The sequence below is a fragment of the Heptranchias perlo genome, chromosome 11 (assembly GCF_035084215.1).
Source record: "Heptranchias perlo isolate sHepPer1 chromosome 11, sHepPer1.hap1, whole genome shotgun sequence".
NCBI classification, from domain to species: Eukaryota; Metazoa; Chordata; class Chondrichthyes; order Hexanchiformes; family Hexanchidae; genus Heptranchias; species Heptranchias perlo.
The window spans coordinates 43,133,318-43,150,315 of NC_090335.1; the positions used below are offsets into that span (position 1 = coordinate 43,133,318).

Consider the following 16,998-nt stretch of genomic DNA (forward strand, 5'->3'; position numbering starts at 1 on the left):
AAAAAAAATTGGAGAAGTCATTTTTTGTGGACACAGTTTGCACAAGAATGCTTTATGCAGCAACTGTTCATCAAATCAACTTTTACTAAAGCCACAGTGAATAACTGCAGAATTCAACATATTCAATTAGTTCCTGTTGATAAATATACAGTAGAATACATACTGCTGAACAAAGTCTGAAGTCTTACAATGCAGTAACATACCAAGGGATCATTAGGCTATCTGAAACCACAAGAGTGAAGCTCATGTTTATCACTATTTTCTGAACTATTTTACTGTGTTGTAAAATGCATCTTCCAAACATTGTACACAAACTTATTAAACGGTTTAATTATTTTAATCTTCTATGCTAACAAGGTGTCATCGCAAGTGATGGGAGGTTTGCTCCCCATGATCAACTCATGTAACTTGAACAGAGGTGGTATTATCACACAATTTGAAGAATGGCACCAGTACTTATTTCACCGCATCTTACAGAGCCTCTATATCCATTAGTCTCACAATCATAACAGTAACTGTTACAATGGCAGGAAGTCTTACAACAATACTGCATGTCAGTGATCATTCTTTTTATATAAAGATGATAATTTTTTCCCCTCTTTCCTCAACTGGGTCCCTTAATGTTTAGGTCATGGAGCTAGGTTGAGATTCCAGCTGTGAGTCGGCAATGGCAAGTGGCAAATCAGCTGCTCCAGTGTGCAAAATTAAAATGGGTTGTTAATGATTACAGAATTGGAGAAAAAAATTAATTTTGTACAATATTAGGATTCATATTTTAGATGTATTTCTTTTTAAAAAGCCTATAAAATTGAGTGTTGAAACATAGTCTGCTATAACAAAATATTATTTACTTATGGGAACTGCAGGGTGGCAACCTCATGGCCCGGCATATTCCTCATTCTACCATGACCAACAAGCCAGGAGATCAACCCTGGTTCAATGAGGAGTATAGAAGAGCATGCCAGGAGCAGCACCAGGCATACCTAAAAATGAGGTGCCAACCTGTTGAAGCTACAACTCAGGACTACATGCACGCTAAACAGCGGAAGCAACATGCTGGAGACAGAGCTAAGCGATTCCACAACCAATGGATCAGATCAAAGCTCTGCAATCCTGCAACATCCAGTCTTGAATGGTGGTGGACAATTAAACAACTAATGGGAGGAGGAGGCGGCTCTGTAAACATCCCCATCCTCAGTGATGGCGGAGTCCAGCACATGAGCACATGCCGAGTGGATGATCCATCTCGGCCTCCTCCCAATATCCCCACCATCACAGAAGCCAGTCTTCAGCCAATTCGATTCACTCCACGTGATATCAAGAAGCGGCTGAGTGCACTGGATACAGCAAAGGCTATGGGTCCCGACAACATCCCAGCTGTAGTGCTGAAGACTTGTGCTCCAGAACTAGCCGCGCCTCTAGCCAAACTGTTCCAGTACAGCTACAACACTGGCATCTACCCGACAATGTGGAAAATTGCCCAGGTATGTGCTGTCCACAAAAAGCAGGACAAATCCAATCCGGCCAATTACCACCCCATCAGTCTACTCTCAATCATCAGAAAAGTGATGGAAGGTGTTGTTGACAGTGCTATCAAGCGGCACTTACTCACCAATAACCTGCTCACCGATGCTCAGTTTGGGTTCTGCCAGGACCACTCTGCTCCAGACCACATTACAGCCTTGGTCCAAACATGGACAAAAGATCTGAATTCCAGAGGTAAGGTGAGAGTAACTGCCCTTGGCATCAAGGCAGCATTTGACCGAGTGTGGCACCAAGGAGCCCTAGTAAAATTGAAGTCAATGGGAATCAGGGGGAAAACTCTCCAGTGGCTGGAGTCATACCTAGCACAAAGGAAGATGGTAGTGGTTGTTGGAGGCCAATCATCTCAGCCCCAGGACATTGCTGCAGGAGTTCCTCAGGGCAGTGTCCAAGGCCCAACCATCTTCAGCTGCTTCATCAATGACCTTCCCTCCATCATAAGGTCAGAAATGGGGATGTTCACTGATGATTGCAGAGTGTTCAGTTCCATTCGCAACCCCTCAGATAATGAAGCAGCCCATGCCTGCAAGCAGCAAGACCTGGACAACATCCAGGATTGGGCTGATAAGTGGCAAGTAACATTCGCACCAGATAAGTGCCAGGCAATCACCATCTCCAACAAGAGAGAGTCTAACCACCTCCCCTTGACATTCAATGGTATTACCATCACTGAATCCCCCACCATCAACATCCTGGGGGTCACCAGTGACCAGAAACTTAACTGGACCAGCCATATAAATACTGTGGCTACAAGAGCAGGTCAGAGGCTGAGTATTCTGCGGTGAGTGACTCACCTCCTGACTCCCCAAAGCCTTTCCACCATCTACAAGGCACAAGTCAGGAGTGTGATGGAATACTCTCCACTTGCCTGGATGGGAACAGCTCCAACAACACAAGAAGCTCGACACCATCCAGGACAAAGCAGCCCGCTTGAATGGCACCCCATCCACCACCCTAAACATTCACTCCCTTCACCACCGGCAGTGCAGCAACTCGCCACGGCTTCTCCAACAGCACCTCCCAAACCCACAACCTCTACCACCTAGAAGGGTAAGGGCAGCAGGCACATGGGAACACAATCACCTGCACGTTCCCCTCCAAGTCACACACCATCCCGACTTGGAAATATATTGCCGCTCCTTCATCGTCGCTGGGTCAAAATCCTGGAATTCCCTTCCTAACAGCACTGTGGGAGAACCTTCACCACACGGACTGCTGCGGTTCAAGAAGGCGGCTCACCACCACCTTCTCAAGGGCAATTAGGGATGAGCAGTAAATGTTGGCCTCGCCAGCAACGCCCATATCCCATGAATGAATAAAAAAACCACTCAGTTCTGCAGGAAGCAAATTCACTTGCATGAGTCAAAGACCAACTCTAAATGCACTTATAATACAGGCATATAAAATAACAACGCATGAAAAGAATGAACTGAATACTCAACTTGGAATTGTGAAATAGAGACTACTGCTTGCAACTTACTAAATTGAGTGGAATAAATTTTGTGTTCCACCCTTTACTAAAATTAGACATGAATAAATAGAGAATTCAACAAAAGGTGGAATATATTTGACCATACATCCACATGTAGTCATAGAGTCATAGAGTTATACAGCACGGATAGAGACCCCTTCGACCCATCGTGTCCGCGCCGGCCATCAAGCCCTGTCTACTCTAATCCCATATTCCAGCATTTGGTCCGTAGCCTTGTATGCTATGGCATTTCAAGTGCTCATCCAAATGCTTCTTGAATGTTGTGAGGGTTCCTGCCTCCACAACCCTTTCAGGCAGTGAGTTCCAGACTCCAACCACCCTCTGGGTGAAAAAGTTCTTTCTCAAATCCCCTCTAAACCTCCCGCCTTTTACCTTGAATCTATGCCCCCTTGTAATTGCTCAATAATTAAGCAATAATGCTGGTCAACACAGATATAACAATCACTCCAATTCCAAGTAATTTAATATATGGGAAGAGTTTTGAGATGTTTGAGCGTCTTCATAAGGAAAAAGGTGCGATATAAATGCATCTTTCTTTTCAGAATACTGTATTGTGTCTGCTACTTTCAAAATGCTTTAAAAAAATAAGCTTGCTATAAAGACATGCATCTTTCTCCAGTTTCTCTGTTTACCCTCATGCCCTCTCCAAGCTTATCTTGTCCACGAGACCCACTTTCTGCTCCCATGACCGCAAGAACTTAAGAACATAAGAAATTGGAGCAGGAGTTGGCCATATGTCCCCTTGAGCCCGCTCCGCTATTCAATAAGACCATGGCTGATCTTCTACCTCAACTCCACTTTCTTGCCCTATCCCCATATCCCTTGATTTACTTAGTGTCCAAATATCCATCGATCTGAGTTTTGAATATACTCAACAACTGAGCCTCCACAGCCCTCTGGGGTAGAGAATTCCAAAGATTCACAACCCTCTCAGTGAAGAAATTACTCATCTCAGTCCTAAATGGCCAACCCCTTATCTTGAGACTGTGACCTCTAGTTCTAGACTCTCCAGCCAGGGAAAACAGCCTCACAGCATCGACCCTGAGAGGCCATCCAAGAATTTTATATATTTCAATGAGATCAACTCTCATTCTTCTAAATGCCAGAGATTATAGGCCCATTCTACTCAATCTCTCCTCATAGGACAACCCTCTCTTCTCAGCAATCAATCTAGTGAACTTTTTTTTGCACCCCCTCTAAGGCAAGTGTAACCTTCCTTAAGTAAGGAGACCAAAACTGTACACAGTTCTCCAGGTGTGGCCTCCAAGACCTCCTTACGCTTGTATTCCAACCCCCTTGCTATAAAGGCTAACATTCCATTTGCCTTTCTAATTGTTTCCTGTACCTGCAAGTTAACTTTCTGTGATTCATGTACAAGGACATCCAAATCCCTCTGACATTTCTTAGTCTCTCACCTTTTAAAAAATATTCTGCTTTTCTATTCTTTCTACCAAAGTGGATAATTTCACATTTCCCCACATTATACTCCATCTGCCACCTTCTCGTCCACTCACTTAACCTGTCTATATCCCTTTGCTGCCTCTTTGCATCCTCCTCACGGCTTACTTTCCCACCTAGCTTTGTATCATCAGCAAACTTTGGACACATCACACTTGGTCCCCTCATCTAAGTCATCGATATAGATTGTAAACAACTGAGGCCCAAGCACTGATCCTTGCGGCACTCCACTAATTCTAACCTGCCAACCCGAAAATGACCCTTTCTTTTAAATTCATTCATGGGATGCAGGCGTCGCTAGCAAGGCCTGCATTTATTGCCCATTCTGAATTGCCCTTGAGAAAGTGGTGGTGAGCCGCCTTCTTGAACCGCTACAGTCCGTAAGGTGAAGGTACTCCCACAGTGCTGTTAGGTAGGGAGTGGTAGAGGTCACTAGTTTGGGAGGTGCTGTCGAAGAAACCTTGGCGAGTTGCCGCACTGCATCATGTAGATGGTACACGCTGCAGCCACAGTGCGCCCGTGGTGAAGGGAGTGAATGTTTAAGGTGGGTGGATGGGGTGCCAATCAAGCGGGCTGCTTTGTCCTGGATGGTGTTGAGCTTCTTGAGTGTTGTTGGAGCTGCACTCATCCAGGCAAGTGGAGAGTATTCCATCACACTCCTGACTTGCACCTTGTAGATGGTGGAAAAGCTTTGGATAGTCAGGAGGTGAGTCACTCGCTGCAGAACACCCAGCCTCGGACCTGCTCTTATAGCCACAGTATTTATGTGTCTGGTCCAGTTAAGTCCTCCTCCAATGCCTCTCCTCCATTGTCCAGCTCACTGGGACTGCCTTCATTTGGGTTCCACTCTTACCAATTCAAATATAACCAGAGCATATCCAGCAATGGATCCTCTTCCTCATCTACATGCCGCCCCTTGGCAACATCATCCAAAGATGTGGTTAGCTTCTACATGTACGCTGATGACACCCAGTTCTCTCTCCAGCACCTCTCTTGATCCCTCCACTGCCTCTGTGTTGTCACACTGGTTTGTCAGATATCCAGTCCTGGATGAGCTGCAATTCCCTCCAATTAAACATAAGGAAGACTGAAGCCGTTGTCTTCAGCCCCTGCCAACTCCGTACCTTCACCATCAACTCCACACCCTTTCCCGGTCAGTCACAGGTTAAACCAAACAGTTTACAACCCAGGCATCCTATTTCCCCCAAAGCTGAACTTCCAGCCCCAAATGCTTCCCATCACAGAGACCACCTACTTCCAGCACTGTAACATCGCTCACCTCCACGCTTTAATCAGCCTATATGCTGCTGAAACCTGTATCCATGCCTTGTCGCCTCCAGGTTTGACTATGGCACTATTTGGAGAAGAGCAGGGGATTTCTCCCTGCGAGCTGGCCAATATTTATCCCTCAACCAACATCACTAAAAAACACATTAGCTGGTCCGGTATGCCACTGCTGTTTATAGGATCTTGCTGTGCGCAATTGGCTACTGAATTTCCCTACATTACAACAGTGACTACACTTCAAAAGTACTTAATAGGCTATGAAATGCTTTAGGTCATCTTGAGGTCATGCAAATCCTTCCCTTTCCAATGATCTCCTAACCCTCCATATACTTCAGCTCATCCAAAACTCTGCTGCCCATATCCTATGCCACACCAAGTCCAGCTCACCAGTCATCCCTGGCCGACATTGGCTTCTAATCACCCAATGTCTCCAGCTTAAAATTCTCACTCATGTTTGAAGCGCTTCATGGCCTTGCTCTTCCCTATCCCTGTAACTTCCTCCAGCCCGACAACCTCTCACCACCCTGCCCCCACCCTCGAGAACTCTGCATTCTCCGACTGACCTCTTGCATCCTCCTTCCTTTTGTCGCACCATTGGCAACCATGCTTTCAGCTGTCTAGGCCCTCCACACTGGAATTCCCTCTTCAAACCCCTCTGTCTCCCTCTACTTTAAGACCCTTCTTAAAATCCACCGCTTCGGCCTAACTTTTGGTCACTCTTCCTAATACCTCCTTTGCTGGCTGGGCACCAATTTTTGTCTGATTACATTTCTGTGAAGCGCCTTGGGACACTTCCCTACATTAAAAGGTACGATATGAATACAAGTTATCGTTGTTGTCCATCTCCACAAAATTAAAAGTTGTAAACCACCCAAATGCAAACAGCAGACAGAGATCGATTGGCAAAACGTCTCTGTGCAGAGTGGTCTTATGCATTGGATATGCCTTGCGTATGACGGATGGATGGACTTACCCAGGGCATCACATCTCTCGAGGCTTCCCAAAGCGATTCTACAATTAATTCTTTGGTGTAGTCATTATTGCTACATAGCCACATGCAGTAACCATTTCAGACAAATAGGTCCCATAAAAAGCAAAAATGACTAGTTAATTTATTTTTGGTGTTGCTGACAGAGATAAATGATGGTCAAGAATAATGCCATGGGATCTTTTAATATCCACCTGATCAAGCAGATTACACTTCAGTTTAATGTCTCATCCAATAGAAAAGCATCTAACAATCCAGCACTCTCTCAGTACTACACTGAAGTGTCAATGTAGATTATGTATCAAGTTCTAGAGTGGGGCTTAAAACAATAACTTTCCAATTAAGACACCACTCTAGCGTCTCACTGAGACAATGACATTAGGAAGCAATAAATTCTTCATAAACGTGCTGGATCTACAATTCTAACTTTTTTTTCCCTCCTCTCCCGAAGTTGAGTTGGTACAGAACTAAGTGTTTCACACTTAAAGTACCCTGAATTCATAAGCTTTGGTGTTTAGGATTAAAGCATTTATATAAAGTACTCATCACTTACCAGGTGATTGTGTAGGCAACATTTGTGGTGATGGAGTCACCGTATTGTGATAGGATGTAGGCGGTGAAGTCAGAGGGTATGTTACTGTTGCACCAGATTTGGCAAAAGGCTGAAACAAGAGTTACACATGGTTTCAAGAAAAATAGGAAGTTACCAATTTTCTCTAAGATAAAAACAGCTTCAAACCCACATGAACTTCATACATTATTTTTTCTCTGCAGCTGAGGGAGGACGGGAGGTTGTTATCAGCAGGAGGTTTCCTTGCCCATGTTTGACCTGATGCCATGAGATTTCATGGGGTCCGGTGTCAATGTTGAGGACTCCCAGGGTCACTCCCTCCTGATTGTACATCACTGTACCACCACCTCTGGTGGGTCTGTCCTGCCGGTGGGACAGGACATACCCAGGGATGGTTTCAAGTGGAACACTTTTTGAATGTCCACTTGTGATTGGTCTGAAAATAAATTGAACACACTGACAGCAATATCAGGAAGTAGATATCCTCCAAGGGGATCTCCTTAAGTACATCCACTTGACTTTCTCACGCTCAAGTGTGAATGAAAGAAAGAAAGCATTTACTTGGGGCCTTCCATGTACTCAGGACATCCCAAAGCACTTCACAGTCAAAGAGTTACTTTTGAAATGTAGTCAATGTTGTTCTATAGGCAAATTGAGCAGGCAATTTGCATGCAGCATACAAGATAAAGAACCAGTTAATTAATCTGTTTTAGTGGTTGAGAGATAAATGCTTACCACGACACTGGGAGAACTTTCCTCTTCTTTTTTGAATAGTGTCATGGAATCATTTACATCCACCTGAATAGGTAGTTGGGGCCTCAATTTAACGTCTTATCCAAAAGACAACATTTCTGACAATGCTGTACTCTCTCAGTAATGCACTGAAGTGTCAGCCAAGATTATATGCTCAAATCCCAGCGTGGAACTTGAACTCCCAGCATTTTGATTCAGAGACAAGAGCACTGGGCCAAGCTGACACTTGGTTTACTTTCAAATGCGACTTGTCTTCAACGGCTGTATCCAGAAGCTTTTAAAAGATTCCAATAATCTCCAAGTGCCTAGCTCAAAAGCAGCACTGGGGGAATCCTGGAAGCACGTAGCCTGCCCATGCTGAACTTGGGAAAATCTTAAGTAGATGGCACACAGTTTCCTTAATGACACATCCGATGTAGCAGAGGCCAGAAGATCTCAGGTTGATTTCCTGGTTTGTGCTTAGATAGTTATCACTGTGGGAAAACAATTGTGGTGCTACAATTGGCTTCAGTATCTTCAGGCCAGGGAGGGGGGAGAGAAAGTAAAAATCAATTAGGCTTCCCATTCTTGATTGCCAACCAGTCTCTCAGACCAGGTACAAAAGGACTGCCAGAATATGTGAAACTGTATTCCAGGAAAAATCAGAGGTACCAGGAAAGGGAAAACTATTGAGGGGTAAATAGTAGATGTCAGATAGATGCATTGGTGTTGCAACATGGAGTTCATGATCTCTGGGGAAGCATTTAATCCCATGTGAGGGGCATTACCCCAAGCCACCCTCATTCATATATATATCTGCAGCCAGCACAAGAAAGCCTGGAAAGTAACTAAAACTTGAGCTATAATAAATAGCTTCGAGTTAATGCACAAGCAATAAAGTTATGACTGAGTTATGTCAACTTCATGAGTGATTTATCATCTCACACTGCTGACATGATATTGTATTGATGCCATATGGAGCAAGAAGGCTAATCACCCTTTTGCTTATGGAACTGTTCTTAGGGCAAGACGACCATGAAAAACACAACAGTTTATAGGGGTTGTGGGGGGGGGGAATGGGAATTTTAATTTTGAAAACTACTTTTACAGATGATTCCATCAGAGCAGCAGGACATAGATTTATACCCTTGATCCCACACACACTGAGCACTGAGTTCCCAATCTCAGTTGTGCCATCGGAAGACCACCAAGCAGAAACTAAATGCTTACACAGGGAAGGGAGGAAAGAGCCAACCAGACTCTCACATCTCTTATATGTTGGCTGCAGAACACCATTAGCAGAGGCACCTCCCCCTCCCCAGGAGACTTCAGAGAGAAAAGAGAGCGCAAAGAAATTTTTTTTGAAGAAATACAAACAACACATCTAAAATTAAAATACTTGCTGTGACGAGAGCATTTATCACCAATATAGTCAATACTGACGGTCATCACTCTACTCTTCTGCAAAAGATGTGTCTGTTTTGACCTCCTGCATATAAATCTACTTCAAAAGGGTATTTAAAACCATGAGTATAATCTGACATGTAAACAATTCCATGATTCAAAAAGCATTAATACCTGTTGTGGCTGTGACTGAAGCTGAGACATTAATGATTCAATCATGTCTCCACCAATAGGAGATGGTGGGTTATCATCTTCATTGACTGATCGTCTACGTGCATCCTGGGTGCTGTCTACAAACATGTTCAAGAAAGTCTGGAAAGTAATCAAAATGTAACCAATCAATTCCTTTGACTAATATTCCACAACACAACAGACGACATGGAGTTCCAATAAATATCTTCAAGCTAATGCACAAGCAACAAAGTCATGACTGAGTTATGTCAATTTCATGAGTGATTTATCATCTCACTACTAACATGATATTGTGTTGGTGCCATGTTTAAGATATAACATTTTTGTCTAAGTTTGTGCCTAGATTATATCAAAATTAGTTAGTAAGATATCTACAATTCCCAGACTATACATGTGGCATAATAGTTTTGCTTTCCACCCACGCCACCATAAACGCAACAATTTTTTTTTGTGGTCAACCTCAACCTAATTTAGGAATTTACTTTTCATAAAGAGCATGTAAAAACAACTGAAATTAATTTGGTAGTCTTACTATAAAAGATTGGACAAAATGAACTACAAACTAGCAATTTTATTTTTACCATGAATTCTTTAGGACATTTCCATTATTCCACTCCAAGTTTAGGACATTGCTTTAACTTCTCTAACATTGCAGCAGCTTGTAGGGTCGTAACTGACCTTTGTGTGTCAGTGAAATTGCATTTTCTTTTCCAATCCCACCCCTCCCTGACAAAGATAGCCTGCAGAAGATATGCTTCAAGGCCTCTGTCAATGCCATTCTGAAACTGAAGGTCAAGAGGAACAATGTTACCTTGTATCACCCACCCACAGTAACTGGATGCTTAAGGCAAGGGAGCGCCTTTTCAGTTCCGAAGAACTCTCCCATTTCACACTACAAAAGACATACTTCTAGAAATTTTGTTGGACTTTATTTTTTCAAACATAAAAATGTATTACTCATTGGGAGGCGCTCAAGGTCATGTCATCTTCCCTGCTAAGTTGGTCTACAACGTAGTTGATGGGAAACGGCTGTGCAAATCTATTAGAAACAGCGAGGGCCACAACTTGGAAATGGCAGTCAAAGTTTATCCAAAACAAGTCAAAATGCAGCAAAAGCTGCATTATTACAAAAATACATCTGATTTATCTGTTGACATAAATTGTAGTGTACATTAAAAATAATAATTTATTCATGTTGCTAGGAATATCTACCTCAAATTCTGTTGCACTATACAGACAGGAATACAGTATCACAAAATGACATTAATGATATTAAAAAGGTATTACATAACACAATTAAATGCTTCCAAAGGTTACTACCATTTAGTTCTATTTAGCAATTTAACCAGTTACAGACCTTTAAGCCTGGAGCCGGATGGAATCCTTCTACGATCTTACTGTTGTCAAAAAGACTGTAGGCACCATCACGAATAGCCACAACACCTCGGCTTCGACAGTATATGTCAATGCAGTACATGTTACGGAAAGCAAGTCTGATGTGTGTGGGTGATTGGGGTAGTATTGAGAAACACTGATACGCAGTATTCGTTCGATGTGTGAGGCCCAACATTGGCACTGTGGGGAGTTTATTAATAGCATTGAGGGGTGCTTGTGTATCATACAATATCTGTGAAAAAATATACAAGATAGTTTTTATTCCATATTTGTTAAAATCATAATTTGAACAGTTTACTTGCACACACAAAGGCAACACACACACCTGTATTTTGTATTCTACCTATGACTCTGCTGTTAAGACAACAAGTCACTGAGCTATACAGACCGGGAAGGTCCAGGGTCAATTCACTGTCTGAGCTAAGTTAGCTGAACTCAGTGGTGGTGACACCACAAATGGCCTAGCTTTCTTGGGTTAAGGAAGGTGGGGGGGGAAAAAATTCCCATTACTGATCGCCATCCTACAATTTCTGCTGAAAGTGTGTATTTGTGCACAATGGATGTGGGCAAGATCGAGCTCAGCTGTGACATGGTAACATGGACTGTTAGCATTACTGTCCACGGTCACATAAGAAGAAGAAAGGCCACTTGGAAAGGTGCTGGAAGACAACTGGCATGACAGTACCATACCCCAGCAGGGAAGAAAGACTTTCCGCAAAGAAGGGGCAAATTGGCAAAAGAGGGAAAACATTTCAAAACACACAGCTGTATTTTCTAGGAAAAAATTAATACATTTCATACTACCACTTGTACAAACAAAAATATATAGATTTGTAAATAAAGCTTATATTTTGCAGCTCAACTGTTACGTTGTTTAAATATAGCTACATTTGATGAGGGACATCTATACCACAAATAAACCTGGCCACATATTCAATAAAATCATGACCTGAACATTCTGGTTCAATTATGGTATAAAACTGTGCTGTTTATTCTATGGCTCCGTTTCCCCATATAGAATTCCTCGTTATATGATTTTGTTTTGAATACATGACTAGATAAACCATTATATAAAACAAACTTGAAGTGTACCATCTAATTCTTTCAGGAATCTAGTAAACAAAGCAAGTATTAGATTAATCATTAGGCATAGACTGGAGGTGGAAGACAGATTAGAGCACCTTATTGACTCACGGTAGCTCAAGTTCCACATGGAAATGGACAGGGAAAATTCATTGGATAATGTCCCTTAAAGAGTTTGGAACCATGTTGATCGTGCAATCTTCCCGACCCTGGTTGTATAAAGGGCCTCATTCTAGAAGTTTGCCTTAATTCATTTGAAAGGAAACAGCGGAGAAAGAGGATTGATACAAGAATGCAGAACACACAAAACAGGAAAGCTCCAAGTGAAGTAGACCAGAAAAGAAATATGGGCAGAAAGGGAAGTGGATTTGGAGGTTAAAGTTTATTCAAAAGTTGAGGAAGACCATACTAAATGTAGGTAAACATTATACTTTGATTGTTTAATTTACACGCACAAGTGAATTAAGCCAAAGTGGTACAGAAAACATGAGGTGGAAGCCAAGTTGGTGCAACTCATCACCAAAGTCCTTTTGGGTTGAGTCATCAATTTAAGACCATACTGTAATAATTTATGGAATTCCTGAAATTACTCCATGCAGCTATCTTGCAATAGTGTCAAGGAAAGCCATTAGTATATTGGCCCATAACGCAGCAATAGCATGAGCAAAACAAATTTTGACTATTGCAGAATCACAAGCTTAAAGAAGAAAAATAAAACAATGCAATCTATTTCCCAATTAGTTAAACATTGTTTACGGATGGATTCAGTTAATGTTTGGGTAAATAAAACAAATCAAGTAACTGCATAGTTTGGCGAATGTCCATGGTTCCAACCATATAAAATGCTACGGTTCTGAAAACAACAATTTATGCTTCCTCTCTAATCAGGAAACATGCAATGGTAGGTAAGCTTCAGCAGTGATTTTCTGAGAATTATAACATTCAGGTTTTTAAGATAACTTCCAATGTGAATCCCAAGAAAATAAGGTAGATCTATTACTACAGCAGTTTACTAACTCTGCAAGCCAACACAGGAACAATTCTTGTAACAGTTCTCAAAATAAGAAGTTTAACAAAACAAAAATCATTAGCTTAATGTATCATAGCATCATGTAGGACAGATTCCAATCTGAAGTGGGTGCAACTGGCACGAAGCAGTACAATTTGCCAGGTGCTTTTCATAAAGCTGGATACTATTTGATGGGTACCAACTGTATTCCTGGAAAATAGGTTCTAACGGCAATTATGTCTAATCATTTATGAGCTGGTGATTGAACCCAAATCAGAAATACTGCAGACAAACGATAATACTGGCATGGTACAAGTATCGTGCCAATTAAAGTTAAGATCAGATTATTTCATTCTCCTTGCTTATCCTCTGAGCTAAGATGAGAAGGTCTAAGCTAGCATATCGCTAGCTAATAACGTTCTGCTCAAATCAACCCAACAGAAGTACTCTCTGCAATATAAAAAGAGAACTTGTGCCCTCTATAACAGAGGCATATGAAAAAGTCACTCTTTGGAGGGAAGTCTGTGCAACTGGCAATCCAATTATAACCTCTAGATGAAAGTGCAACAAACACGCAGTTACAAAGTTGCACAAAAATGTTAATGTTTCTCTTTCCTTCTTCTAAATATGTTTTCTCTCTTGCTGCACATTATTCCAGGAGCAGAGGGACAAGCAGGCAAACTATTCTCAGGCTTCTGCCAATGGGTCTATAAGTGGCAAGTGAGAGGAGAAGTATGTAAAAGTGGACAGGTCACTCTACCTCCACAGAAATTTTCATGCCTTCCCCCCCCCCCCCCACTAGAATTAATAACTCACCATTTGGGGAAAAATCATACAGAAAAATGTGTCCTATTACTCTAGAACTCGTCTATTGCGTACTGACTGTACACTAACTTTAGTATAAATACACCCTAATAATTATCGAAGTGTTAGCTTTGGCAAGGGTTGTTGACGAGTACTAGCATCAATCAACACTCAGTTTTATACAGTCTATTACTGCAGTTGCCTAATTATCTCTCTCTACTGTAGACAATCATGAATTTGAATTTATATGGTTTCATATATTCTACAACAAAATTCCTCATCTCTATAAAACAGGAAGCATGAAATTCTAGCATGGTTTCATAAAAAAATATAAATTATCTAAGTACCTGTAGTAATTGGACAACATTTGGTGATTTGTTGAACATTTCTTGAAGCTGATGGAGTATGATGTTGTGGCAGTTACTACAGCCAGAGTTCGGACCTACCGTTCCTAATGATATGTGGAATCGCTGGTGAGTGGGATTCCACTGGATAGTTATCTGAAATATGAAAATAAAACTTTTTTTTAAAAAAAGCAATTAACCATTATGTAACATATGCATCTTGTTACTTAAATGTAACAGTTTTCATTGTTTTCTTGTGGTCTGTAAATTATATACATATTTACAAGATTAAGATAAAAATAGACAACAAATTAAATGAACTGTACTGTGCTTACCGAGCTGCCTTTAGTGGCTCCATAGCATATGACAAGCTTCCGGTAATTATAGACACGAATCTCCGAGAAATGATTAAGGTGGGATGGTATTTCTAGAAGGTGAAATGTTAGGAAGATTATTTCTCATTTAACTATTGCTGTTATTTCATAAGGAAAAAAGTTTAAAATCATGATTAGTACCTGGCAAGGAACGTGCAAAATCTAGAACACAGTCATAGAGCTTAGCTATACTATTCCACTCATTTAGGAACGCCTCAACCACCTTCCGACCTCCAACAGGCTCTGATAGTAAGCTTTCATAAGTCAGATAGACATGACGTGTTGAACCTGGAGACAAAATAAAATCATTACAGACAAAAGGTATTGAAATTAATTTTATCAAGAACTACCAAATAATCATGTCAGCTATGACAAACATTTTTTATTTTATACACTGCATATTTTGATTGAACATATAGCAACTGCAGTTTCTCAGACTGGCACAATGATTGAGATCCAAAATAAATACTGCGAGATATCTGTTACAAACCTTTCAATATTTGATTGCTAAAATAGATGTTCCTATTTACTATCTTTTGCTGTACAGAATCTAATTCCACAGCAAACATGCAAAAGATGAGATCTGTAATAGGTCATTAATGGTGCATTCACAAGTTTAGCTTTGGTGCAAAGTGGTTGTGGCTTTGCAAAGTGCTAAATTTGTGACGTTTCAATCAGGTATCAAAGCCCTAATATTTGTGGTCCAGACAGTCTCACTCTTCTTCATTCTGGTGTCAGGTCAGGGCATGATTCTGCATTCAGGCGGCATTCACGCTATTATTGCAGCGTGGTGCAAAGTGAAATCCCTACTTTGCACTGATGCTGCAGTTTTAGTTTGAATGCACCCAAAGTTATTTCCTCAACTAAAACTTAACTATTTCCTTAATTTGGCTTTTAAAAGACTGAGTGATAATATCAAACTAAGTATAATGGAACAGTCTGAATTCCATCCCAATTTACCTCTTTGAGGAATTAACATTTTAAAAAAATAAATATTGATCAAAACTATATATATCCAATTATGCCGTGCCACATTTTACCCATGCAATAACACACTGCTTTGGAGTCAAACATTTTACATGTTTTTGAGAGATGTCCAGTGCATTCATTTTGGTTTGGTGTAATTTGTTTGTGTGGCACCTGAAGCTTTCCTGATCAGTATTAGATTTTGTACTCAGTGACAAACATCAGTGACAAATATGCACTTGCAATATTTTTCCCCTTTCAAATAACCCAAGAGGAGCTTTTGCTGATTTTTAAAAGAAAAACAGCAACATGTATGAATGACATCCAAAGGATATTTGCACACTGTGTACATGAAAGTCTACAGTTAAGAAATAATCCTTTTATTGACAGAAGCTTAGAAAGTCATACCTTGCAGTTGATTTAGAACTCTTAATAAAAATTAGGAACAGAAAATCAGACATAGGAGTAAAACTGAGCATGAATACAACACATTCCAACCAAGCTCACACCGCACCATTATTGCAAAGCAGGAGTATGCATACAAACTGACGAGTGATTTTAGATGCAAGTGTAGTTACTATAGAATCATAAAAAGGTTACAGCACGGAAGGAGGCCTTTCGGCCCATCGAGACCATGCCGGTTCTATGTAAGAGCAATCCAGCTAGTCCCACTCCCCCACCCTATCCTTGTAGCCCTGCAAATTTTTTCCTTTCAATACTTATCCACTTCCCTTTTGAAGGCCATGATGGAATCTGCCTCCACCACCTCCTCGGGCAGTGCATTCCAGATCCTAATCACACTGTGTAAAAAGGTTTTCTCTCACGTCACCTTTGTTTTTTTTGTCAATCACCTTAAATCTATGTCTTCTGGTTTTTGACCCTTCCGCCAACGGGTACAGTTTCTCTCTATCTACTCTGTCAAGATCTTTCATGATTTTGAACACCTCTATCAAATCTCCTCTCAACCTTTTCTCCTCAACCAAGGAGAACAACCCCAGCTTCTCCAGTCTATCCATGTAACTAAAGTCCCTCATCCCTGGAATCATTCTCGTAAATCTTTTATGCACCCTCTCGAAGGCCTTCACATCTTTCCTAAAGTACGGTGCCCAGAACTGGACACAATACTCCAGTTGTGGCCAAACCAGTGTTTTATAAAAGGTTCATCATGACTTCCATACTTTTGTACTCCATGCCTCTATTTATAAAGCCCAGGACCCCCTATGCTTTTTTAACCGCTTTCTCAACCTGCCTTGCCACCTTCAATGATTTGTGCACATATACCCCCAGATCTCTCTGTTCCTGTACCCCTTTTAGAATTATGCCCTCTAGTTTATATTGCCTCGCCTCGTTCTTCCTA

At 41.3% G+C, this 16,998-nt stretch overlaps 1 protein-coding gene across 1 annotated transcript in view; it reads right to left on the reverse strand.

Annotated features, from left to right (window-relative positions):
* The window catches only part of med14 (mediator complex subunit 14), an 85,408-nt gene that overhangs the window by 15,059 nt on the left and 53,351 nt on the right, over window positions 1–16,998 (reverse strand). The window contains exons 18-23 of the mRNA XM_067992884.1: window positions 14,817–14,963; window positions 14,637–14,728; window positions 14,305–14,457; window positions 11,024–11,293; window positions 9,649–9,786; window positions 7,321–7,429 (exon numbers count right to left, since the gene is read on the reverse strand). Of these exons, the coding sequence (XP_067848985.1) occupies window positions 7,321–7,429; window positions 9,649–9,786; window positions 11,024–11,293; window positions 14,305–14,457; window positions 14,637–14,728; window positions 14,817–14,963 (909 nt within the window). The remainder of the gene's footprint in view (window positions 1–7,320; window positions 7,430–9,648; window positions 9,787–11,023; window positions 11,294–14,304; window positions 14,458–14,636; window positions 14,729–14,816; window positions 14,964–16,998) is intronic.